The 27,565-nt window shown below is 44.2% G+C and overlaps 2 protein-coding genes across 3 annotated transcripts in view; one reads left to right on the top strand and one right to left on the bottom strand.

The window, feature by feature from the left end:
* Positions 1-12,839, top strand: part of LOC135550454 (neuroligin-2-like) — a 45,657-nt gene extending 32,818 nt beyond the window's left edge. For both annotated transcript variants that reach the window (XM_064981251.1, XM_064981250.1), the window contains 5 exons: positions 2,819-3,004; positions 5,702-5,967; positions 6,119-6,272; positions 7,602-7,968; positions 8,214-12,839. In XM_064981251.1, the coding sequence (XP_064837323.1) occupies positions 2,819-3,004; positions 5,702-5,967; positions 6,119-6,272; positions 7,602-7,968; positions 8,214-9,141 (1,901 nt within the window). In that variant the 3' untranslated portion in view covers positions 9,142-12,839. The remainder of the gene's footprint in view (positions 1-2,818; positions 3,005-5,701; positions 5,968-6,118; positions 6,273-7,601; positions 7,969-8,213) is intronic.
* A 606-nt stretch (positions 12,840-13,445) lies between these two features.
* On the bottom strand, positions 13,446-25,694 carry LOC135549163 (erythropoietin-like). The gene is made up of 5 exons (XM_064979206.1): positions 25,492-25,694; positions 17,585-17,715; positions 17,300-17,386; positions 14,827-14,991; positions 13,446-14,140 (listed from the first exon to the last, which is right to left on the bottom strand). Exons 1-5 carry the CDS (start codon positions 25,505-25,507, stop codon positions 13,985-13,987), a joined length of 555 nt encoding a protein of 184 aa, XP_064835278.1. The 5' UTR covers positions 25,508-25,694; the 3' UTR covers positions 13,446-13,984.
* Positions 25,695-27,565: the final 1,871 nt, after the last annotated feature.

Below are 27,565 nucleotides of genomic sequence, written 5' to 3'. Positions count from 1 at the left end.
GGGATCATTGTCATGCTGAAAGACCCAGCCACGTTTCATTTTCAATGCCCTGGCTGATGGAAGGAGGTTTTCACTCAAAATCTCATGATACACGGCCCCGTTCATTCTTTCCTTTACACGGATCAGTTGTCCTGGTCCCTTTGCAGAAAAACAGCCCCAAAGCATGATGTTTCCACCCCCATGCTTCACAGTAGGTATGGTCTTCTTTGGGTGCAACTCAGCATTCTTTGTCCTCCAAACACGACGAGTTGAGTTTTTACCAAAAAGTTATATTTTGGTTTCATCTGACCACATGACATTCTCCCAATCTTCTTCTGGATCATCCAAATGCTCTCTAGCAAACTTCAGACGGGCCTGGACATGTACTGGCTTAAGCAGGGGGACGTCTGGCTCTACAGGATTTGAGTCCCTGGCGGCGTAGTGTGTTACTGATGGTAGGCTTTGTTACTTTGGACCCAGCTCTTTGCAGGTCATTCACAAGGTCCCCCCGTGTGGTTCTGGGATTTTTGCTCACCGTTCTTGTGATCATTTTGACCCCACGGGGTGAGATCTTGCGTGGAGCCGCAGATCGAGGGAGATTATCAGTGGTCTTGTATGTCTTCCATTTCCTAATAATTGCTCCCACAGTTGATTTCTTCAAACCAAGCTGCTTACCTATCGCAGATTCAGTCTTCCCAGCCTGGTGCAGGTCTACAATTTTGTTTCTGGTGTCCTTTGACAGCTCTTTGGTCTTGGCCATAGTGGAGTTTGGAGTGTGACTGTTTGAGGTTGTGGACAGGTGTCTTTTATACTGATAACAAGTTCAAACAGGTGCCATTAATACAGGTAACGAGTGGACAGAGATGCCTCTTAAAGAAGTTACAGGTCTGTGACAGCCAGAAATCTTGCTTGTTTGTAGGTGACCAAATACTTGTTTTCCACCATAAGTTGCAAATAAATTCATTAAAAATCCTACAATGTGATTTTCTGGATTTTTTTTCTAATTTTGTCTGTCATAGTTGAAGTGTACCTATGATGATAATTACAGGCCTCTCTCATCTTTTTAAGTGGGAGAACTTGCACAATTGGTGGCTGACTCAATACTTTTTTGCCCCACTGTATGTATTCACCCCCTTTGCTATGAAGCCCCTAAATAAATAAGATTTGGTGCAACCAATTACCTTCAGAAGTCACATATTTAGTTTGATTGCACACAGGTGGACTTTATTTAAGTGTCACATGATCTGTCACATGATCTTAGTATATTTACACCTGTTCTGAAAGGCCTCAGAGTCTGGAACACCACTAAGCAAGTTGCACCACCAAGCAAGTGGCACCATGAAGACCAAAGAGCTCTCCAAACAGGTCAGGGACAAAGTTGTGCCAAAGTACAGATCGGGGTTGGGTTATAAAAAATATCTGAAACTTTGAACATCCCACGGAGCACCATTTAAATCCATTATTAAACAATGGAAAGAATATGGCACCACAACAAACCTGCTAAGAGAGGGTGACCAACCAAAACTCAGACCAGGCATGGAGGGCATTAATCAGAGAGGCAACAAAGAGACCAAAGATAACCCTGAAGGAGCTGCAAATCTTTACAGCGGAGATTGGAGTATCTGTCCATAGGACCACTTTAAGCCGTACACTCCACAGAGCTGGGCTTATGGAAGTGTGGCCAGAAAAAGCCATTGCTTAAAGAAAGTAATAATCAAACATGTTTGGTGTTCGCCAAAGGTCATGTGGGAGACTCCCCAAACATATGGAAGAATGTACTCTGGTCAGATGAGACTAACATTTTAGTTTTTTTGGCCATCAAGGAAAACGCTATGTCTGGCGCAAACCCAGCACCTCACCTCCCTGAGAACACCATCCCACAGTGAAGCATGGTGGTGGCAACATCATGCTGTGGGGATGTTTTTCCATCGGCAGGGACTGGGAAACTGGTCAGAATTGAAGGAATGATGGATGGTGCTAAATACAGGGAAATTCTTGAGGGAAACCTGTTTCAGTCTTCCAGAGATTTGAGACTGGGACGGGGGTTCACCTTCCAGCAGGACAATGACCCTAAGCATTCTGCTCAAGCAACACTTGAGTGGTTTAAGGGGAAACATTTAAATGTCTTGGAATGGCCTATTCATTGCCCAGACCTCAATCCAATTAAGAATCTGTGGTATGACTTAAAGATTGCTGTTCACTAGCGGAACCCATCCAACTTGAAGTGGTGTTGCCTTGAAGAATGGGCAAAAATCCTATGATACAAACCCCCCAAAATCTATTTTAATTCCAAGTTGTGCGGCAACATAATTGGAAAAATGCCAAAGGGTGTGAATACTTTTGCAAGCCACTTGCACTCATTTCTTCCTCTATATTGGAAGCATATGAAACGTGTCTCCTGTGCCTCTCCTAACGAGCTCTCTTTACTGCGTTCATTTAACGGCATGGGTATTAAAAATGAGTGTCATTGCTTTTATCAGATAATACAGTGCTTGACTAATTTAGCAAAGTTTCTGAAAAGCACTTGAGGATGCTAACGAGCTGTGGCCTCGTAAATACCCAGGCCACTGTCACCGAATGCTGCAGCCATCTTTGTTTGTGGAGAACAGAAAAAGACCAGGATGAAATATTAAATTATTTGGTATTCTCTCCTTGAATCTCTTCCTACTCCTCTTCAACTAACCCCCCTCTGCCTTCTTATTTCTTCCTCGCTCTCATTCTGCTCTCTTTCTTCTCTCATTAATATTCCCTCTGTCATCGAATCACCCTTGTCACCCTCACATGCCTCATCCCTCCATCCCTCCCTCCATCCCTCTCTCTCTCTCTCTCTGTCCTGCAGGGTTTCTGAGTACCGGGGACCAGTCAGCCAAGGGGAACTATGGTCTGTTGGACCAGATCCAGGCTCTACGTTGGCTCAATGAGAACATTGGCCATTTTGGAGGAGACCCAGAGAGGATCACCATCTTTGGCTCCGGCGCCGGAGCCTCCTGTGTCAATCTGCTCATCCTCTCCCACCACTCTGAGGGTAAGGACCAGTCATCATCGTTTTAGTCATTAGCAACAACAGCAGCATAGCCAACATCATCAAAAATATTCATCAGTCATCCTCTATAATGACAGCGATCTCATCATCACCATTGTTGCTTTTAAAGCGCCTTGAGATGTATTTAGTTGTGTGTGACGTGTACTGAAATTCATTGTTTAGCTGCCAAGTACGGCCTACATGTAAACATGTCATAAACTGCTACTGAAACGAATCTAGGACAACAATCCCCACCGTCACTGTCAAACCTGTCATCGTTATCACAAACTGTCATTCTCATCCTCACTACCATAGCAACATCCAATATGATTTTAAGTGTACTTCAGGTGTGTGTCACCAAGGAAACCCAGAAAGGTGATCTTAAAGACAAACGTCCCTCTTGCCTCAGTTTCATAGTGTCTAACTGAGCACCAAGGAAGTATGGTACTGAACCCTCGGATGATGTGTGAATTTGAATGAGGAATAAAATTGGATATAACTTTCGGCCCGTGTGGATACGACTATCAGAAACATATGATAGGTTTCGTAGAATCAGATCAATATGCACCAGACAGCCGTATGAATTTGACTTTGGTATAGGAATAGGAGTCTCAGTTTGTGTAGCTATCAGAGGGAGAGACTGGCGTGTGAGTCAAGACTTTGGGACTGTGTTAATATGGATGTGTGCCTGTGTATGTGAGACAGGTGTTTGACAGAACTCTAATGAGGACTGAAAATATGGATGTCTGTCTGAGCAGGAGAGAGCAGAGCTGAGCTGAGCTCAGGACTTGAGCCGCAGCTGAGACGAGTCTTAATTGATTTCATAGGGAGAGGAGCAGGGGAGGGGGCACTTGCAGAGGATGGGGGATGGAATGGAGGGGAGGGGGTCTTAATTATTAATGTCAGAATCTGCAGATGAAAACAGGGGGACAACAAGGCACTTTACATAACGGTGCAGCAGTGCTCTCTCTCTCTCACGCACTCACTCACTCACGCACTCACTCACTCACTCACTCACTCACTCACTCACTCACTCACTCACACACACACACACACACACACACACACACACACACACACACACACACACACACACACACACACACACACACACACAGAGCCACCAGTCAGTGTTAACGCCAACACGGCTGTGTGCCGGGCCTGTCGCCATTTTCTTGTCGCTGCCTCCGTATGTGATGTGAGGAAACCAGCGGATTTGCCAAGCCTAATGTTTACAATGATTTAGTGGGGCTTTGGAGTGAGGTAGTGTACCCGGAACAGTGCTCCCTCCATATGTAATACTTCACGGTGCCACGGTGGTGGCTCCTCCATCCACGCACAATACCCCATAATAACAAAGCGAAAACAAATATTTGTGTTGTTGTAAATGTATTAAAAAAAATAAAAACAGAAATACCTTATTTACATAAGTATTCAGTCCCTTTACTATGAGACTCAAAATTGAGCTCAGGTGCATCCTGTATCCATCGATCATCCTTGAGATGTTTTCTAAAACTTGATTGGACATGATTTGGAAAGGCACACACCTGTCTATATAAGGTCCCACTGTTGACCGTGCATGTCAGAGCAAAAACCAAGCTATGGCCGTGGAGCTCTGAGACAGCATTGAAGATCCCTAAGAACACGGTGGCCTCCGTCATTCTTAGATTGAAGAAGTTTGGAACCACCAAGACTCTTCCTAGAGCTGGCCGCCAGGCAAAACTGAGCAATCTGGAGAGAAGGGCCTTGGTCAGGGAGGTGACAGAGCTCCAGAGTTCCTCTGTGGAGATGGGACAACCTTTCAGAAGGACAAACATCTCTGTAGCACTCCACCAATCAGGCCTTTATGGAAGAGTGGACAGCACTCTTGGAGTTTTCCAAAAGGCACCTAAAGGACTCTGACCATGAAAACCAAGATTGCACTCTTTACCCTGAATGCTAAGCGTCACATCTGGAGGAAACCAGGCACTGCTCATCATCTGGCCAATACCATCCCTACAGTGAAGCATGGAGGTGGCAACATCATGCTGTGGGGATGTTTTTCAGCGGCAGGGTCTGGGAGACGAGTCAGGATCAAGGGAAAGAGGAACGGAGCAAAGTACAGAGATGAAAACCTACTCGAGCGCTCAGGACCTCTGGGGTGAAGGTTCCCCTTCCAACAGGACAACAACCCTAAGCACACAGCCAAGACAACGCAAGAGTACCCTGAGTCCCTGAATGTCCTTGAGTGGCCCAGCCAGAGCCCGGATTTGAACCCGATCGAACATCTCTGAAAAAAATCCAACCTGACAGAGCTTGAGAGGATCTGCAGAGAAGAATGGGAGAAACTCCCCAAATACAGGTTTGCCAAGCTTGTAGTGTCATACATAAGGAGACTTGAGGCTGTAATCGCTGCCAATGGTGCTTCAACAAAAGTACTGATCAAAGGGTCTGAATACTTATGTAAATGTGATATTTCATTATTATTATTTTTATAAAGATTTACAAAGATTTTGAAACATGTTTTTGCTTTGTCATTATGGGTTATGGTGTGTAGATTGAGGGGGGGGACTATTTAATCAATTTTGGAACAAGGCTGTAACGTAATGTGGAAAAAGTGAAGGGATCTGAAAACTTTCCGAATGCACTTTATATTTATACACTCAGGGATCTACACATTCTACACTACACTAAGTCCTCTGACCCTCTTGTGGCCCCCAGGGCTGTTCCAGAGGGCCATAGCCCAGAGCGGCTCAGCCATCTCCAGCTGGTCGGTCAACTACCGGCCCCTTATGTACACCAAGATCCTGGCTAAGAAGGTAGGCTGCAGCTACGGGGACACAGGCGACCTGGTGGAGTGTCTGAGGAGGAAGAGCTTCAGGGAGCTGGTGGACCAGGACATCCAGCCGGCCAGGTATCACATCGCCTTCGGCCCCGTGGTGGATGGAGACGTGGTTCCCGACGACCCCGAGATTCTCATGCAACAGGTCAGACTCAGCCCCTGGCTCCAGTCACCATTATAAAAATACAAATATCTGGATTCCTCAGTCTCTTATATTAATGCGATTACTGTTGCTGTAGCAGTGTCTTTTTCTTCCTCCATTGTTCTGTGATGCTATGTGTGTGTGTTGCCACCAGGGGGAGTTCCTGAACTATGACATCCTGCTGGGGGTGAACCAGGGAGAAGGGCTTAAGTTTGTGGACGACAGTGAGGGGGATGATGGGATCTCTGCAGCTTCCTTCGACTACACCATCTCCAACTTTGTGGACAACCTGTATGGATACCCTGAGGGTGAGAGTTTGTTATAAATGTCCTCATACACACACATGTTAGCAGTGGTGGAAACAATACTCAATAGTCATACTTGAGTAAAAGTAAAGATACCTTCATAGAAAATGATTCAAGTAAAAGTGAACGTCACCCAGTAAAATACTACTTGAGTAAAAGTCTAAAAGTATTTGGTTTTAAATGTATTTAAGTATCAAAAGTAAATGCATTTGCTCAAATATACTTGTGTCAAAAATAAAAGTATAAACCATTTCAAAATCCTTATATTAAGCAAACCAGACGGCACAATTTTCTGACGGACAGCCAGGGGCACACTCAAACGCTCAGACATAGTTTTCAAATGAAGCATTTGTGTTTAGTGAGTCCGCCAGATTGGAGGCAGATGATCAGGAATGTTCTCTTGATAAGTGTGTGAATTCTACCATTTTCCAGTCAAATTGTAAGGAGTACTTTTGGGTGTCAGGGATAATTTATGGAGTAAAAAATACATTATTTTCTTTAGGAATGTAGTGAAGTAGAAGTACAATTTGGCAAAAATAGAAAAAGTAAAGTACAGATACCCCCAAAAACTACTTAAGTAGTACTTTGAAGTATTTTTACTCGGGTACTTTACACCACTGCGTGTTAGACACCCCCACAGGAGCAGAAGTAATGCGCCAGTTACCCATGTGTGTTAAGAGTAGATATATATTTTATTTTACTATTGTTTAGTATTTCATTGCTGGCTATTCAAGGTCTCTCTGTCCCATCTCCTCCCTGTCTCTTGTTGCTCTCTTTCTATCCCCCTCTCTCTTTCTCTCACCTCTGTTTTCCCCCTATCTCTCTCTCTCCCCCCTATCTATCTCTCTCCTCCCTCCCTCTCTCTCTCTCCTCCCTCTGTATGTGTCTCTCTCTGTCTCTCTCTCCCCCCTTTCTCTCTCCTCTCTGTGTCTCTCTCTCTCTGTCTCTCTCTCCCCCCTCTCTCTCTCCTCTCTCTCTGTCTCTCCTCCTTTCTCTCTGTCTGTCCCCCCCCCTCTCTCTCCTCTGTCTCCCCCCCGCTCTCCTCTCTGTCTTTCCCCTCTCTCTCTGTCTTTCCTCCTCTCCCCCTCTCTCTCTGTCTCACCCCCTCCCCCCTCTCTCTCTCCTCTCTCTGTCTCCCCCTCTCTCCTCTCTCTGTCTCTCCCCTCTCTCTCTGTCTTTCCTCCTCTCTCTCTCTCCCCCTCTCTCTCTCTCCCCTCTCTTGCTCGGTTTCTCCCCCTTTCATTCTATGTCTCTTTCTCCCCCCTCATTCTGTGTCTCTCTAATCTCTTTTGCTTGCTCTCTCCATTGCTCTCGGTCTGTCTCTTTCTCCAGGTAAGGACATCCTGAGGGAGACCATAAAGTTCATGTACACAGACTGGGCCGACAGGGACAATGGAGACATGAGGAGGAAGACCCTGCTGGCACTGTTCACAGATCACCAGTGGGTGGCGCCAGCGGTGGCCACAGCCAAGCTGCACGCTGAGTTCCAGTCTCCTGTCTACTTCTACACCTTCCACCACCACTGCCAGACGGAGGCCCGGCCAGAGTGGGCGGACGCGGCCCACGGGGATGAGCTGCCCTACGTGTTTGGGGTCCCCATGGTGGGAGCCACCGACCTGTTCCCCTGTAACTTCTCCAAGAATGACGTCATGCTCAGCGCTGTGGTCATGACGTACTGGACCAACTTTGCCAAGACCGGGTCAGTACTGGAGTTAGACAAGACCTAGACACGGCATTGAAATATCAGATTAGAAACTTTATCAGATGCATACAGTACATGCTCAATACTTGTGATAATCTTTTCCTCTCTCTCCCTCTCACACTCTCTCTCTCTCTCACTCCCTCTCTCTCACTCCCTCTCTCTCACTCCCTCTCTCTCACTCTCTCTCTCACTCTCTCTCTCACTCTCTCTCACTCTCTCTCTCTCTCACTCCATCCCATAAGGGATCCCAACCTGCCTGTACCCCAGGACACTAAATTCATCCACACCAAGCCCAACCGCTTTGAGGAGGTAATCTGGACCAAGTTCAGCTCCAAGGACAAGCAGTACCTCCACATTGGCCTGAAGCCCCGCGTCAGGGACAACTACCGGGCCAACAAGGTGGCCTTCTGGCTGGAGCTGGTGCCTCACCTGCACTCCATGCATGAGGACATCTACCCCATCACCACCCGCCTGCCGCCTGGAGGAGGAGGTCCCCGCGTCCACCGACCTGGCCCCCCTGGGGCACGCTCCACCCGCCACCCCATCATCTCCACCAACCCCCCCGAACCCGAGCCAGACCCCTCCGAGCCGCCCCGCCGCAACCCGTTCCCCGACGAGATAAGGGACTACTCCACGGAGCTGAGTGTGACAGTGGCGGTGGGCGCCTCGCTGCTCTTCCTCAACGTGCTGGCCTTCGCAGCCCTCTACTACAAACGGGACAAACGCCACGAGCTGCTGCAGAGACGCCACCGCCGCTTGTCCCCGCAGCGCGGCATGGGCACCACCCTGGGAGGGGTGGGCGCCCCGTCCCACAACGACCTGGCGCTGAGCCAGGAGGAGGAGCTCATGTCCCTGCAGATGAAGCAGCAGAGGGTGGAGATGGAGCACGGCATTGGCACGCCCCTCCCTTCCCGGGGTCTCCACGGCGACCTGGAGCCTCTACGGGCGCAGGTGGGCCCACCAGACTACACGCTGGCCCTGCGGCGGGCACCGGAGGACGTGCCGCTGATGACGGCCAACACCATTACCATGATCCCAAGCACCATCAGCGGCATGCAGCCCCTCCACCCTTTCAACACCTACCCCCCCGCCCCGCCCCCCCCCACCACCCCTACCCCTGGCCACAGCAACAACGCCCTGCCACACCAACACTCCACCACCCGCGTATAGGACCAGGCACAACCTGTGGTTCAGCAGAGATACAAACAAACACCACAGATGGATCCCCTCCTGTTCTTTCTCTCACTGGGATTATCCTCCGCTTTTTCCTGGGACTCTTTTTCTGTTGCTTTTTTCTTTTTTTCTCTCTCTCTGTTGTTCTGTTCTCTGTCAATCTCCCCGTGAGGCTGTGCTGTCGCCCCCTACCGTTGGGACACATGGCTCAGTCTGACTCAGGCTGTGGACTGCTGGGACAAATCATTACACCCATCATTACAACTAACACAACTCTATCACACATCCTCCAACCTGTTCATATGTCTGTACAATCTGTGTGTTTCACTCTCTTCCTCTCTCTCACTCTGTCTATCTTCCTCTCTCTCTCAACCCATATTACTTCTTCTCTGACTCCCACTCACTTTCTCTTCCTGTCTGTTCCTGTGGTTCTTGATCGCAACGTTCACACAATCCTCCCCAGTCTCATTTTCGTCCTCCTTTCTCTCTCAAATAAACCTCTTCATGACTCCTTTTTTCCTCTTTGGAGTCTTTTATACAAACTCATAAATGTAAATTATGTATTATTGATAAATTGTAAGGATATGAATGAAAAAGGTGGTTATTCTGATATCTCGTTTTTACCAGCATTCTTGGTGCCAAGAACTGTGATAACGCTCCTCTCTCAATGAGGGTCCAACGGACCACCAGGAGAGGCCCATCCTGACTTGATCTTACACAAGGAATTACCATCAAAAAAGTGCCAAATGTTTCATCTTTCTTTTTGATCTATCGCACTTTGTTTTTCGTTTTTTTCTTGCATTCAGTGTTGCACTGTGGCTGTGCTTTACTCAAGGGGGAAAAGACTGAATATATCCTTGTAAAAATATATAAAGAGAATATTAAGATTCATAACTGGTTTGCTGTCTGGGATCTTTTGCATGATTTTTTTTTTTCTCTCTCTAAACGGAGCACGGACATCGGAGTGGAAAGTGTGTTTGTTTTTACGTTTGGCCTTGTTTTCTTACTGTTGTTTTCTTTTCTTCTTGAAAAGTCATTTCTTTTTGTTTTTCTATATCTGCTGATCTTTGTGCACTTCATGACGGAAACTATGTTCTATTCTGTAGATACTTCAAAAGAGGTATCAGGGGATGAATATTGACTATGATTAGATCAAGAAGAACAAATATGTCCTTTCTTTTTTCTTCCATTTCTTATCACCGAGGCTGTGCCACGAGCACCTGCTGCCCTGAGAGACTGTTTGAAGCCCTGTCTCACCCACCCCCCACCCTCTCTTTTTAGTTCACTCTTTCTCTCCTTACTTCAGCTGTGAAGTGTTGCACGGTCATCGCGTTACCGTCTCAACTGAAGATTGTCTTTGATCATTCCTCTGTAAAAAAATATATATATTGTTGGACTTTACCACTCCGTCAGCTTGCAGTGTTTATCCATGATAGGCCAATACCCGTTTTTCAATCGTGAAAATGTCATATTTCACGTGAATTGCCTCAATGGTAAAAATGGATATAATTCTAAATATTTTCCTGGAAATGAGGGTCGTCTTTGAACAATTATCTTAGTTTTAAGCACTCTTATCCTCTCCTCAGTGGACTTTTAGCTGCGTGCTACAGGGTTTCTGGATACTGGATATGTCAGTCTTTTCATCTCTTCTGTTGTTCTGAGATTCTCTCTGTTGTTGAGGGGCAGGGGGTATGAAGGGGGCTCAGACTGACATACTGTAGGTCAAAGGTGGAAAAAACCTTGTACGGCACGTTTCAGATCTTTCAACTGCACAACTGAACACAGGGACACGTCAAACTCTGGACATTCGTGAGAAACAAAAACTGTTACCGAAGTAGAGACGGCGTGAGGAAAACATTGACGTTGAAAACGACAATGGCAATGGAGAGACTAATCATCAGCAGCATCACCTGACGTGTCGCCGAGAGACAGAGGACACATTCTGGAACTGGAGTAGAAAAACATTTGATAAACATTAACTCACATGTAACACAAACAACACACCTAGTGGGATGTTTTTCCTGTTTTGTTTCCTGTCTTGTTTTGGGATGATGATGATGATCACACTCCGAGGTTATAGACTGGGGTCCATCACAGGGGACTGGACAGAGAACCGGGACTCAGAAAAAGAACAAAACACACATAGAAAACAAACTGTAAAAAAAATGTTAAAGTGTAAGAGAACAAACTGGTATTTGTAAATATTATGTTTATGGTTTGGTTTATAAGTGAAGGGCCAAATCTTTCCTTTGTGACAACAGGTGCAAGTTCAGACGTCTAATTTGAGCTCTTGTTGTTTGATTTTATTTCATATCTTAGATTTTCAAGGTCAAAGTGCAACAAGTTATGGGCACATATAGACAGTTATTAACATACATGAATGATCTGTGAATGAAAACTACATCTAAAATCCTAGCATGGTTGAGTTCAACATAAATAGCAGTGGGGACAGGGATATGGCTCAGGTTTCTCTAGGGTAGGAGGGACATACTGGACGTGGGTGGGGTTCTGGGGGTCGGTCGGCATTACTTGCACATTTTGTCAACTGCCACATCAATCACGAAGACAGCTTTTGTCTGGAATGACAATTCATTTAAGAGGAGTTATTTTGCATCTGTTAAGTGGCCAATGGTAAGAGCTGCAGAGAGAGCAGATTCAGAGAGAAAATATGGATACAGAGAGAAAGGAAAAAGGGAGAGACTGAAGGAAAGAAAGGCAGTGACAATGGTAGATATGCAGTGATAATGGTAGATATGCAGTGATAATGGTAGAGGACGGCAGTGATAATGGTAGAGGAAAGCAGTGATAATGGTAGATATGCAGTGATAATGGTAGAGGAAGGCAGTGATAATGGTAGAGGAAGGCAGGGATAGTGGTAGAGGAAGGCGGTGATAATGGTAGATGTAGAGGAAGGCAGGGATAATGGTTGATATGCAGTGATAATGATGGAGGTAGAGGAAAGTAGTGATAATGGTAGAGATAGGCATGGTTTGAAACTGTGCCCCACCCAAACCTACAAAACAAGGGAACTTTAATCTTGATAGTGGTGCTGTTGGTAATTGTTAGTGACACTCACTGTCCTGGGAAGTGACATTAGTATTGCCGAATAGCTTAGAGCAGGTACAGTTGGTGTCAACACCTTCAGTCAGTACTCTTCAGTATTGTTTCAGACTCTGATGGTTGTGGCTGCTTTGCTATCCTTTACTATAATGTCTGCCATGCACACTGTTTAAGTCATTTTCTGGAATATCAGCTCACCTGTTTGCTGTCCATTTGAGATGCCCATGTTTCCAAAAAAAAGAAGAAAGAAAAGGCAGTATTTTTCTATTTTAAAAATTATGACTGAAATTTGGAAACCGGGGATATGACAGCCAACAGACTGGAAGCACACTCTCACCTGTTTCCACGGTGACACTAAGTCTGGCGTTGGCTCAATGTTACAAACAAAACAACATTGCAAAGATGCAAATCTCTACTTTTCCAAGGTTCGCGCTGGGTTGCCGAAAAAGACTTGCACCTGTTTGTGTCAGTTTTCATTTAGTCTGGAATCCGTAACCTATTGGAGGATTGAGACACTGTAAGGAAGCATAACGAACGGGTTTAAAGAATGACGTTAACATTTCATATAGAGGCTATGACACACTGTATGTTGTGTGTCTGAACTGGAGAACATTAAAAAGATATCCTTAAACAAATGATCATATTTGCCTCCCTATATTTTAACACAATATCCAATGATTTATCATCGCTAATCTGTGAGTGGTTGCTAATCTGATTAATGATTACCCATGTTGACATTATTGATCTTCTTTGATTGGTGTTCTTTTGTTTAGTTTTTTTTGTGAAAATGACTAGGCCTATATACACATAATGAGATGATTTCATGATGATATTTTTAGAGCCAGAGCCGGTTCTGTTCTTTGTATAACCAGGGCATAAGTAGGGCAACGATGCCAAGGTCTATCCAGCAGAGGGCAGCAGAGTCCAGAACGGTCTCCACTAGGAACTGATCTCATTCTCAGAGCTCTGCTTGTTAGGCCAGAGAGCTGTGTGCTGCCTGGTGGTGAAATTACAATGTCTCCTCTGACCCCAAAGACAGGGTAAGTCGGAGGGAGGGCCACACGGACAGTCCGGGTGCAGAGAGCACACAGTGAGAAGTGACTAATACATTGTCTGAATTATAACAGTACTGACAAGCATATTACATGAACACACAAACCACTTGACTACAGTATGTTAAACCTGAGCATCAATCATAAAATATGGTTCAAAGACTTCCAAGTACACACTTGTATATGAAAATAGAGATTTATAACACAAAAGTTATACAAAAAACACATTTTAAGACAATGTATAAATAAAATGAAAAATCGAAATCATTGGATTTAGGACTTTATATATCATTTTCTCATATGGTCTGTACCCACTGGGCACAAACTGGTTGAATCAATGTTGTTTCCACGTCATTTCAATGAAATTAAGTTGAACCAACATGGAATAGACATTGAATTGACGTCTGTGCCCAGCGGGTACTGTCTGTAGCTTATTCCCGCTGCATGCATCAGAGCTCATTGTGGTACTGACAGGTAGTACTAGGAACTGATGAGGTCAATGAGTTGTAGAAGTGACATTTTTTTTCTCTCTCACACGGTCATGGTTTCTCATCAGCTCCACCCACATCAACTGACTTTCCCACCAGTTTCTATCCAGTCAACAATGACCTTGTCTACACATTCCATACTTGGAAGTCCATTCAGAGATTTCAGCAGAAGTCCAATGACCTCATCCTCTCTCTAAACAACGGTCCAATCACAGCCTCTGTCTTCCGGGAAAGCTCCAATCACGTGCTGTTCTGTTGACAGGCAGGTGCGTTGGTGAGCAGCAGGCGAACCTTCCCTCGTAGGAAGTTGGTGTGGACATGGAGCAGCTCGGATAGGGACGACACCTTCCTGGTCGCTGAGTCACCTACTGCTGGCACTGGAGAGAGGGACAGGTCCTGTTCATTGGATGAGAGGAAGAACAAGGGCTAACATACAAACCCTAAAAAGAAAGCACCACTCATCTGTTCTGTGGAAGGGGTTCTATTCCAGGTTTTCTTCCCGCCCCGCTACTCCATACCAAAAACGTTACGCAGCCAAATAGAAGAAACATTCTGTTCCCTTTCCATAACTCCCACTGCTATGTCTGGCCTGCTCAATGCCGTTGCAGTCACTGAACTGCCCTACCCTGAAAAGTTCCTGGCTTCTGACCGAGAAGCAAACAAACACAGCAGGCAGGTGGTGGCACACTGAGGGGAGAGGAACTTCTGACTGACTGTACCCATGGTCCATGATCTTTCCAAGGACTCCAATCTACAACTAGGCTCTCTGCTGTGGAGGAACAGTATGTGCACACTGAGACACATCCAATTAAAAAGGGACAGGAGTTTTTCCCTGGTCAATTGATCAGACCAGGAACATCTCCTGGTCTTACGTAAACAAACTGTTTACATTTTAGTAAACACTCTTACAGCAGCGAGTGCATACTTTCCCCGTACCAGTCCCCCGTGGGGATCGAAACCACAACCCTGGCGTTACAAGCACCATGCGCTACCAAGTGAGCCACACGGAATCCCTGCTCACACCACAGTCCCATCCACTGGTCATGCTGTAGACGAGACACTCACAGTCCTCAGTGAGTCACCTTGATGTGGAGGCTGCGCAGCACCTGGCCCAGGCTGTGGATGTTGCTCTTGTTGTTGTCGATGAGGCTCTTTACGGCAGCACGGCTCACTGACTCCCTCACAGCACCCAGGGCCTGGCCGAACAGAAACAGCCCCGACTGGACCTCCAGAGCCTGCTCCTCAGTCTGGGAAAACACACACAAATTACACATTACATAAACACATACGTTAAAACAAAACTCCCTGAATATGTCATTATACATTGCCATATATAGCAAAAGAACCATGCACATTAGGGCCAATGTATTCCAGTATACTGGGGGTACACTGTACGTAAATGAATGTATTGGCAGAGAGAGCTCAATGGACTCAATGGAAGTTCATACAGGACTTTTCCTTTATTCAGATTACAACACCTCACTTCTGGTCATTTGAAAATGAAATCATCTCTAAAATATTGCTTTTTTAAAAACAAGCCATAGAAACTGGTCGCAATTTAACTTTAATCCACCAGAATAAAACCTACACATATTACAACAAATACTATGGTTAAACTCAAATATACAAATACTATGGTTAAACTCAAATAGACAAATACTATGGTTAAACTCAAATATACAAATACTATGGTTAAACTCAAATATACAAATACTATGGTTAAACTCAAATATGCAAATTGATTTAAAAAAATGTTGAGCGACGAAATGTTTAAAAACGGTTTAATCTTTGATAATGATATCATAAAAATCAATGCTGGAGTTATGTCACACATGCAGCTAAGAGAAATATATGGAAATGTCTGCTCGACCTAAAATTACATCCAACTAATTGTAGCATTAACGCAAAAAATGGAAGAGGCAAGTGGAAGGAGGGAAAAATAAGGAACTTGTCTGTCGGCTCTGTATTAAAGACCAAAAATGGTTAAAGAAAATTATACCAGTTTCATTTAAGGACCAAAGAAGTCTACAATGTAGAAAATAGTAAAAATAACGAAAACTTTTGAATGGTACTGTATATATATTGACAATAATATATGGGGGATTGGAAATGATGCAGACAATTACATTGATAGAAGCCACAATCTATGTTAAAGCTGATCTACCCCCTAAATATAGCTCATGCAGGACACACAGATGCGGTCATCAACACAGATCTGTCTGAACCAGAGCTCTTTCCATGACAGACTGACCAGGCTCTTTCCATGACAGACTGACCAGGCTCTTTCCATGACAGACTGACCAGGCTCTTTCCATGACAGACTGACCAGGCTCTTTCCATATGAGACTGACCAGGCTCTTTCCATATGAGACTGACCAGGCTCTTTCCATATGAGACTGACCAGGCTCTTTCCATGACAGACTGACCAGGCTCTTTCCATGACAGACTGACCAGGCTCTTTCCATGACAGACTGACCAGGCTCTTTCCATGACAGACTGACCAGGCTCTTTCCGTGACAGACTGACCAGGCTCTTTCCATATGAGACTGACCAGGCTCTTTCCATATGAGACTGACCAGGCTCTTTCCATATGAGACTGACCAGGCTCTTTCCATGACAGACTGACCAGGCTCTTTCCATATGAGACTGACCAGGCTCTTTCCATGACAGACTGACCAGGCTCTTTCCATATGAGACTGACCAGGCTCTTTCCATGACAGACTGACCAGGCTCTTTCCATGACAGACTGACCAGGCTCTTTCCATATGAGACTGACCAGGCTCTTTCCATGACAGACTGACCAGGCTCTTTCCATATGAGACTGACCAGGCTCTTTCCATGACAGACTGACCAGGCTCTTTCCATGACAGACTGACCAGGCTCTTTCCATGACAGACTGACCAGGCTCTTTCCATGACAGACTGACCAGGCTCTTTCCGTGACAGACTGACCAGGTGAAAGCTACGATCCCTTATTAATTTCAGATGAAGGGAGGAGACAGGTTAAAGAAGGATTTTAAGTCTTGAGACAACTGAGACATGGATTGTGTATGTGTGCCATTCAGAGGGTGAATGGGCAAGACAAAAGATTGAACCATAGACAACGTGTATGGCGTTGTGTGTGCGAGCGGTTTGCTGATGTCAACGTGAACCATGTCCCATAGTGACGGTGGGGCTACGGTATGGGCAGATTGAAGATTTGAGTGAGTCAAGAACTGGGTTTTTCCACACTCAACAGTTTACCGTGTGTCTCAAGAATGGCCCACCACCCAAAAGAGATCCAGTCAACTTGACACAACTGTGGGAAGCATTGGAGTCAACATGGGCCAGCATCCCTGTGAAACACTTTCGACACCTCATAGAGTCCATGCCCTGACAAATTGAGTCTGTTCTGCAAAAGGAGTTGCAGCTCTTACTAGGAAGGTGTTCTTAATGTTTTGTACACTCAGTGTAGAGAAACCAGAGGAAATGGGCCAAACACTTCTCTCTATACTATATGGCCCTGGCTTGTGCTGGTCATGTACAGTAGGTATTTAACTGATAGACAGGTACTCACATCCTTTGTCTCCAATACCACAAAGTCAACGTTGGTCAGTGGAACCACGAAGGTGCCTGTCACGCCACACCCTGCCTTGCAACCTCGCTGCGTGAGGGAAAGAAGGCAAGACAGATTGACAGTTAGAGCAAGATCAGACACACAAATAAAGATGAAGTGTCTCTGTACATAATACACTGTAATAATATCCTCATACATTTCACTTCTAATGTGACATTTTCCAGACATGTAAAAGTTGCCCAGGTCCATCTAGTGGTGGTTAGGCCCGGTCAGTCAGTGTCTCACCAGAGCGGTCTCTGTGTCGCGGGCCTCCATGATGAAGCGGTCCAGAACGCGGGGGTCACAGATGGGCCTGACAGGAGAAGGGAGGCCTCGCCCTGCCCACTGGAGTACCGTCAGCAGTACCGCCACCAGCCCTGGGGGAACAACACACATCCTCAGGCAGACGCTGGAAATGGTGGCTGAGAGCAGATACAGACGGGCAGCAATTGCAGCTTTATATAACAGACAGTCATATAACAGACCGTGATGTCCACCATAGAACAGAGGATATCAGCTAGCAAAATCCCTTAAGCAGATTTACTGGAAATACTGTAGAGTAACTGACTGCCGACTGTTCGGCTGTCCAAACAGTTTTGCATTTCGTTTAGGCGGTTTCTATTTTGCTTTCTAATGCAATAACTCATTGGAAGGGTAGATTGCCCTGATAGTCCTCCCGAACTTGGGAGTGACAAGAGACATTGCATACTTTACGCATCATAGAGGTCGGTGCAGGTCTAGCTCCATTCCTCACAGTTGGACAACATAAGCCCTAGTTCAGACACTGCACATCTCCACATCAAACACAAAAATAATCCACTTTCACTTTGGAAGATCTGGGATAGATCTGAAACCTCGTTGGCCTATTTTCTTTTTTTGGGGGGGGGGGGGGGGTATTGATATTGCAGATAGATTGTACCTTCCATCTTCCGGAGACACCTGAAACCCCACCTCTTCAAGGAATACCTAGGATAGGATAAAGTAATCCTTCTCACCCCCCCCCCCTTAAATGATTTAGATGCACTATTGTAAAGTGGCTGTTCCACTGATGTCATAAGGTGAATTCACCAATTTGTAAGTCGCTCTGGATAAGAGCGTCTGCTAAATGACTTAGATGTAATGTAAATGTAATGTTATTGTCTGCATCATTTCCAATCCCCCATATATACACTGCTCAAAAAAATAAAGGGAACACTTAAACAACACAATGTAACTACAAGTCAATCACACTTCTGTGAAATCAAACTGTCCACTTAGGAAGCAACACTAATTGACAATAAATTTCACATGCTGTTGTGCAAATGGAATAGACAACAGGTGGAAATTATAGGCAATTAGCAAGACACCCCCAATAATGGAGTGGTTCTGCAGGTGGTGACCACAGACCACTTCTCAGTTCCTATGCTTCCTGGCTGATGTTTTGGTCACTTTTGAATGCTGGCGGTGCTTTCACTCTAGTGGTAGCATGAGACGGATTCTACAACCCACACAAGTGGCTCAGGTAGTGTAGCTCATCCAGGATGGCACATCAATGCGAGCTGTGGCAAGAAGGTTTGCTGTGTCTGTCAGCGTAGTGTCCAGAGCATGGAGGCGCTACCAGGAGACAGGCCAGTACATCAGGAGACGTGGAGGAGGCCGTTGGAGGGCAACAACCCAGCAGCAGGACCGATACCTCCACCTTTGTGCAAGGAGGAGCAGGAGGAGCACTGCCAGAGCCCTGCAAAATGACCTCCAGCAGGCCACAAATATGCATGTGTCTGCTCAAACGGTCAGAAACAGACTCCATGAGGGTGGTATGAGGGCCTGACGTCCACAGGTGGGGGTTGTGCTTACAGCCCAACACCGTGCAGGACGTTTGGCATTTGCCAGAGAACACCAAGATTGGCAAATGCGCCCTGTGCTCTTCACAGATGAAAACAGGTTCACACTGAGCACATGTGACAGATGTGACAATCTGGAGACGCCGTGGAGAACGTTCTGCTGCCTGCAACATCCTCCAGCATGACCGGTTTGGTGGTGGGTCAGGCATGGTGTGGGGTGGCATTTCTTTGGGGGGGCCGCACAGCCCTCCATGTGCTCGCCAGATGTAGCCTGACTGCCATTAGGTACCGAGATGAGATCCTCAGACCCCTTGTGAGACCATATGCTGGTGCGGTTGGCCCTGCGTTCCTCCTAATGCAAGACAATGCTAGACCTCATGTGGCTGAAGTGTGTCAGCAGTTCCTGCAAGAGGAAGGCATTGATGCTATAGACTGGCCCGCCCGTTCCCCAGACCTGAATCAAATTGAGCACATCTGGGACATCATGTCTCGCTCCATCCACCAACGCCACGTTGCACCACAGACTGTCCAGGAGTTGGCGGATGCTTTAGTCCAGGTCTGGGAGGAGATCCCTTAGGAGACCATCCGCCACCTCATCAGGAGCATGCCCAGGCGTTGTAGGGAGGTCATACAGGCACGTGGAGGCCACACACACTACTGAACCTCATTTTGACTTGTTTTAAGGACATTACATCAAAGTTGGATCAGCCTGTAGTGTGGTTTTCCACTTTAATTTTGAGTGTGACTCCAAATTCAGACCTCCATGGGTTGATACATTTGATTTCCATTGATAATTTTTGTGTGATTTTGTTGTCAGCACATTCAACTATGTAAAGAAAAAAGTATTTAATAAGAATATTAATTCAGATCTAGGATGTGTTATTTTAGTGTTCCCTTTATTTCTTTGAGCAGTGTATTTGTTGTAAACAGTTGAAGTCAGAAGTTTACATACACCTTAGCCAAGTAGATTTAAACTCAGTTTTCATTTTATCCTAGTAAAAATTCCCTGTCTTAGGTCAGTTAGGATCACCACTTTATTTTAAGAATGTGAAATGTCAGAATAATAGTAGAGAATAATTTATTTCAGCTTTTATTTCTTTCATTACATTCCCAGTGGATCAGACGTTTACATACACTCAATTAGTATTTGGTAGCATTGCCTTTAAATTGTTTAATTTGGGTAAATGTTTCAGGTAGCCTTCCACAAGCTTCGCACAATAATTTGGGTGAATTTTGGCCCATTCCTCCTGGCAGAGCTGGTGTAACTGAGTCAGGTTTGTAGGCCTCCTTGCTGGCACACGCTCTTTCAGTTCTGCCCAAACATGTTCTATAGGATTGAGGTCAGGGCTTTGTGGTGGCCACTCGATACCAATACCTTGACTTTGTTGTCCTTAAGCCATTTTGCCACGACTTTGGAAGTATACTTGAGGTCATTGTCCATTTGGAAGACCCATTTGCAACCATGTCTTGAGATGTTTCTTCAATATATCCACATAATTTACCTACCTCATGATGCCATCTATTTTGTGAAGTGCACCAGTCCCTCCTGCAGCAAAGCACCCCCACAACATGATGCTGCCACCCCAGTGCTTCACAGTTGGGATGGTGTTAATTAGCTTGCAAGCCTCCCCCTTTTTCCTCCAAACATAACGATGATCATTATGGCCAAACAGTTCTATTTTTGTTTAATCAGACCAGAGGACATTTCTCCAAAAAGTTAGATCTTTGTCCCCATGTGCAGCTGCAAACCGTAGTCTGGCTTTTTTTATGGTTTTGGAGCAGTGGCTTCTTCCTTGCTGAGCGGCATTTCAGGTTATGTCGATGTAGGACTCATTTTACTGTGGATATAGATACTTTTGTACCCGTTTCCTTCAGCATCTTCACAAGGTCCTTTGCTGTTGTTCTGGGATTGATTTGCACTTTTCGCACCAAAGTATGTTCATCTCTAGGAGACGGAACGCATCTCCTTCCTGAGCGGTATGATGGCTGCGTGGTCCCATGGTGTTTATACTTGCATACTATTGTTTGTATAGATGAACGTGGTACCTTCAGGCATTTTGAAATTGCTCCCAAGGATGAACCAGACTTGTGGAAGGTTACAATTTGTTTTCTGAGGTCTTGGCTGATTTCTTTTGATTTTCCCATGATGTCAAGCAAAGAAGCACTGAGTTTGAAGGTAGGCCTTGAAATACATCCACAGGTACACCTCCGATTGACTCAAATTATGTCAATTAGCCTATCAGAAGCTTCTAAGGCCAAGACATAATTTCTGGAATTTTCCAAGCTGTTTAAAGGCACAGTCAACTTAGTGTATGTAAACTTCTGACCCACTGGAATTGTGATACAGTGAATTATAAGTGAAATAATTTGTTTGTAAACAAATGTTGGAAACATTACTTGTGTCATGCACAAAGTAGATGTCGACTTGCCAAAACCATAGTTTGTTAACAAGAAATGTGTGGAGTGGTTGAAAAACAAGTTTTAATGACTCCAATGATTATTACTATGTTCTATATTGTAGAATAATAGTGAAGACATCAAAACTATGAAATAACACATATGGAATCATGTAGTAACCAAAAAAGTGTTATCAACAAATTAAAATAGATAAAGTAGCCACCCTTTGCCTTGATGACAGCTTTGCACACTCTTGGCATTCTCTCAAACAGCTTCATAAGGTAGTCACCTGGAATGCATTTCAATCAACAATGTGTGCCTTGTTCAATGTTAATTTGTGGAATTTCTTTCCTTCTTGATGCATTTGAGCTAATCAGTTGTATTGTGACAAGGCAGGAGTGGGATACAGAAGATAGGCCTATTTGGTAAAAGACCAAGTCCATATTATGGCAAGAACAGCTCAAATAAGAGGAGACTGAATAATTTTGCATGCCCAATTTTTCAGTTTTTGATTTGTTAAAAAAGTTTGAAATATCCAATAAATGTTGTTCCACTTCATGATTGTGTCCCACTTGTTGTTGATTCTTCACAAAAAAATACAGTTTTATATCTTTATGTTTGAAGCCTGAAATGTGGCAAAAGGTCGCAAAGTTCAAGGGGGCCGAATACTTTCGCAAGGCACTGTAGGTGAATGGATGATCTCCACATGTGTGGTTCCCACCGTGAAGCATGGAGGAGGAGGTGTGATGGTGTGGGGGTGCATTGCTGGTGACACTGTCTGTGACTTATTTAGAATTCAAGGCACACTTAACCAGCAAGGCTACCACAGCATTCTACAGCGATACGCCATCCCATCTGGTTTGTGATTAGTGGGACTATCATTTGTTTTTCAACAGGACAATGACCCAACACACCTCCAGGCTGTGTAAGGGCTAATTGACCAAGAAGGAGTGATGGAGTACTGCACTAGATGACCTCCACAATCACTCGACCTCAACCCAATTGAGATGATTTGGGATGAGTTGGACCGCAGAGTAAAGGAAAAGCAGCCAACAAGTGCTCAGCATATGTGGGAACTCCTTCAAGACTGTTGGAAAATAATTCCAGGTGAAGCTGGTTGAGAGAATGCCAAGAGTGTGCAAAGCTGCCATCAAGGCAAAGGTTGGCTACTTTGAAGAATATAAAATGTATTTTGATTTCTTTAACACTTTTGTGGTTACTACATTATTCCATGTGTGTTATTTCATAGTTTTGATGTCTTCACTATTATTTTACAATGTAGAATATAGTACAAATAAGGAAAACCCCTTGAATGAGTAGGTGTGTCCAAACTATTGACTAGTACTGTATAAAGCATTAATAAGGCTTATCAAAATAATATGCACACAACACAGAATGTTAAAGGAAATATGAACATTTTATTTCAATTTAATAGATGTAGCTTTTTTTTGCTGAGGATGTTGAGGACATCGCTGAATAATCATTTCTACTAAAGTTAATACTATTTACATTTTTCAGTTGGACTTTTCTTGAATATACACTGAGAAAAAATAGAAACAGCAACATGCAAAGTGTTGGACCCATGTTTCATAAGCTGAAATAAAAGATCCCATAAAGGTTATATATGCCAAAAAGCATATTTCTCTCAAATGTTGTGCACAAATTTGTTTACATCACTCTTAGTGAGCATTTCTCCTTTGCCAAGGTAATCCATCCACCTCACAGGTGTGGCATATTAAGAAGCTGATTAAACAGCATGATCATTACACAGGTATTCCTTGTGCTGGAGACAATAAAAGGCCACTCTAAAATGTGAAGTTTTGTCAAACAACACAATGCCACAGATGTCTCAAGTTTTGAGGGAGCGTGCAATTGGCATGCTGATTGCAGGAATGTCCACCAGAGCTGTGGTCAGAGAATTGAATGTTCATTTCCCTACCATAAGCCGCCTCCAACATCGTTGTAGGGAATTTGGTAGTACGTCCAACCGGCCTCACAACGTATATGGCATTGAGTGGGCGAGCGGTTTCCTGATGTCAACGTTGTGAACAGAGTGCCCCAATGGTGGCGGTGGGGTTATGGTATGGGCAGGCATAAGCTACAGACAACGAAAACATTTAATTTTGTTGATGGCCCATTGTCGTGCCATTCATCCGCCGCCGTCACCTCATGTTTCAGCATGATAATGCATGGCCCCATGTCGCAAGAATCTGTAAACCATTCCTGGAAGCTGAAAATGTCCCAGTTCCTCCATTGCCTGCATACTCACTAGACATGTCACCCGTTGAGCATGTTTGGGATGCTCTGGGACTACGTGTATGACAGCATGTTCCAGTTGCCGTCAATATCCAGCAACTTCGCACAGCCATTGAGTGGGAGTGGGACAACATTCCACAGGCCACAATGAACAGCCTGATCAACACAATGCAAAAGTAATGTGTCACAGTGCATGAGGCAAATGGTGGTGATACCAGATACAGACTGGTTTTCTGATCCAGACCCCTACCTTGTTTTTATGGTATCTTTGACCAACAGATACAAATCTGTATTCCCAGTTATGTAAAATTCATAGATTAGGGCCTAATGAATTTATTTCAATTGACTGATTTCCTTATATGAACTATAACTCAGTAAAATCTTTGAAATGATTACATGTTGCGATAATATTTTTGTTCAATATATTTAACAAAGATTGATATTCAAAGTGTAACCGGTATGAAATGGCTAGCTAGATAGCGTTTCGATAGATGACCTCATATGTATAATTTTACATTGATGCTAACAGATAACTCACTTGGGCTCTGCCCAGCTGCTGGGGTGGCTGCGGAGAAAGAGGTCAAAGGGGGATAAGTGTAACCGGTGTGAAATGGCTAGCTAGCTACTAGCTTTAACACCCTGTGTTAGTATGTTTTACTCACTTAAATAGTTAATGCTATGAGTCTGAAATGGGGAATTTAATTGGAATGCTTTTAACATGAATCTTTGTTAAATCTATTCAAGAAAAAGTAAACATATAAAACGTCAATAGTAGGATTCTTCAGCGAAGTCCTCCGCAATTGTTTAATGTGCTTCATCTAGAAAATGGCCATATTTTCTAAGTCCGAAAATGCTGTGTTGTGTCCGTGTTCTTTTTGGTAAGTGAGGTATGTTTATATGAATGGAAGAATATAAATGGCATTACATTAACTGCATAGAATTCTAACATTGACCTTTAACGTTGGTGTTATAGATCAGAGTGGCAAACGGCACAGTTAATTACCATGGCGTGCTTAGCTATAAATGCTTTGTGAATGGGAAAATAGATTACATTACTTTGACTTCATAGAATTCACACATAGACCTTTCACGTGTGCGTTATAGACCAGCATGACCAACTTGATTGTGATGTGGAGGGCTATAAATTAGTTACAAAATAGTTTTTACCCTCAACTACACGATTTGATCCGTAAAATGTGCCCTTGGGATTCCACCCTGAGGGGTTCTTTACGCACCATTGACCTTCAGTGAGAAGAATAAGTTATTAAGTCGCGGGCCTATTCTGGCCAGTGGGGGAAATGGAGCTGGTATCAGCTATATCAGCACAGTTTTCAAAACGTGGTTTCGCCTTTTGGCATATTCACTAACTGGTATGGCATAAGCACACGTTTGAGAACAGCCATAATGATGATTCGACGTTGTCGTTGTAATAGTACATCTATTATTAAGATACCTAAATATGAGACCATACGGATACCATCGAAGGCACCATAGGCACGCCCCTCTGAAAATCTAGGGTACTTTGGAAACTTTCAAGAATGCGTTTGGAACTTTGCGCACTAAAGTTCATGGATAGATATATTCTCCTGAATATGTTTGCCTCAGTTTTAAGCTATATCACCAACACAATATGGTTATCAAATTAAGAATTGTTTCAATCGTGTGCTATAGATATCTTACCTGAAATGGAAGACATTCGCAAAATGGTCCAACATTTTTAGAATGCATTGCTAAACAAAGTAAATGTGTAATATACACAGTAAAAAATAAAAAAATAAACACATCCGTGACCAAATTATCTATTTTGTAGGCCTACACTCCAGCAGCCTATATGAAATTCTCTCGAAATTCGTCTATGTTTTCTCCACCTGTATCCTTGTCCATTGTTCCGAGCGCAAAGAAATGCCGCGTGCACACCGGAGCAAGTACCCCTCGCTGCAGCACATGTAACGAGGAGGGTTCGGCCCGTACCGGCCTCGCCCACCAACAGTTTTCATTGGTTGAGGCCCGTTCCCATTCCAACACGCTCAACACAAAGTAGCCTGGGTGGTGATAAATCAGCACGTCCTTTAACAGATAATCTAATTTAGCTGACTGTGCAATTATATGATTATAGGTTTACAGAGTTACGTTTTACAATAACAAATCATTGTTTTCTAACCTCATTTTGAGTTAATATTTTATCCTGCCTTTAAATACTTTTTTTATGAATGCTTTTGGTGTTACATCTATTCACTTTTTCACATGTTGAAAATGTTTGTTTATTTCGTTGCTATGGTCACCGCAGTAGTGGCGCATGAGTAAAGTCACTGAGGAAGCCAAGCCAGGGAAAAAACATTACAACAGATGTGTTGTGATACTTGCGTTGTTTGCTCTATATAACCGGCTAGTTCATATGACTTGCCACCGTGATATATAGGCATAAGGCCAAGACAATAAGAAAACACAGAATAGATTCAACCACACCTTTGTTTCATCACAAAAACGGAGAGCAACATGGCTGGTGGAGTTCACAAAGCGTATTGCATGTAACGAACAGTTACATGACCTACAGCATGGTCAATCAAGTCAATGTTGCCGAGATTGTCAGACTACTAAACAACTATTGATTTAGAACACCAGAAAATTAACACAATTCGCAAAGAAAACAGTACCACAGCAGCATTTCAACTTCAACATTTCAACATCATCAAACCACCTATGCTTAGTCTAATACACTGATGACTTTAAACATTCATGTTGCAGTCCATGATACTGATGTGTGTGTTTGTGTGTGCATAAGGAGAAAAAACATGTTGACTCATACTACTTGTAGAGAAACTGCAATGCCATCCTCCTTTTTCATGTTGCCGAAACAGTCTATGACTTTGTTACGCAGTGCACACTTTTAGTTTTTGTTGTCCTAGACTACCTGGCTAAAATACTTGATCGCTAGCCTAACTTCCTTTCATGGGAAACGATTAGCCAGCTACTTAACATTTGCCTACTAAGTCTAGCTACATATTGAACTTCCATCCTCTCAGGCCAGAGGCACAATGTATGAATTTATGGTTGGATCAGAATTAACATCATAATCATTGGCCAGTACGGATAATTAAGCAAAACCACAAGTCCAAATCCCTATCTCAGTCCATGGCTAATTCAGGAAAGGGACAATTTTAGCTAGCTAGCTAGTCACCTGAGGACAACAACACAACAAGATGAAACAATTCACATGTTTTTCTGTCAATGACATTTGGCTTGATGTGGTGTGATTGGTGTGAAGCCAAATCCAAACTGGCGTCCCTTCACACTTTTCTTTTGGTGTGCCAGGACCGTTCATAGTTTAGCTCACTCAGTTTAGCTCAAAGCTGTTTGGATATTATTGTATTTTTAAAAAATATCAAGGGAGGCCAAATGCTCGCTGGCTCCCCTTGCATTCAATGCAAAGGGCAGCAACAATATCATACTATTTTTGACCAGACAGCATCAGATAGATGGGCTACACATACAGAGCCAGAGAGGCGCTGTTTCGCTTGCCCCTCCTCCATTGAGATACATTCAGCCTCTTGCAAATGGAAGGAAAATTATGAAACCTCAGAGAGACAAAAGATAAATTATTTAGTATTGGTCATTTTTTTCTTGGTACATTTTTTGTGGAAGCCTGGCTTCCCTTGGCATTCATGAATACATGCCACTGGGTCACCGGCATCTGTTGTTCTCCATCCATAAGGGTGCATTTGCGGCCAGCAATTCGGGGCGTTCCTGCATGTTG

Source organism: Oncorhynchus masou, chromosome 12 (genome assembly GCF_036934945.1).
Source record: "Oncorhynchus masou masou isolate Uvic2021 chromosome 12, UVic_Omas_1.1, whole genome shotgun sequence".
Classification (NCBI taxonomy): domain Eukaryota; kingdom Metazoa; phylum Chordata; class Actinopteri; order Salmoniformes; family Salmonidae; genus Oncorhynchus; species Oncorhynchus masou.
The sequence above is the reverse complement of the archived record's forward strand: the minus strand, read 5'-3'. Positions and strand labels throughout refer to the sequence as shown.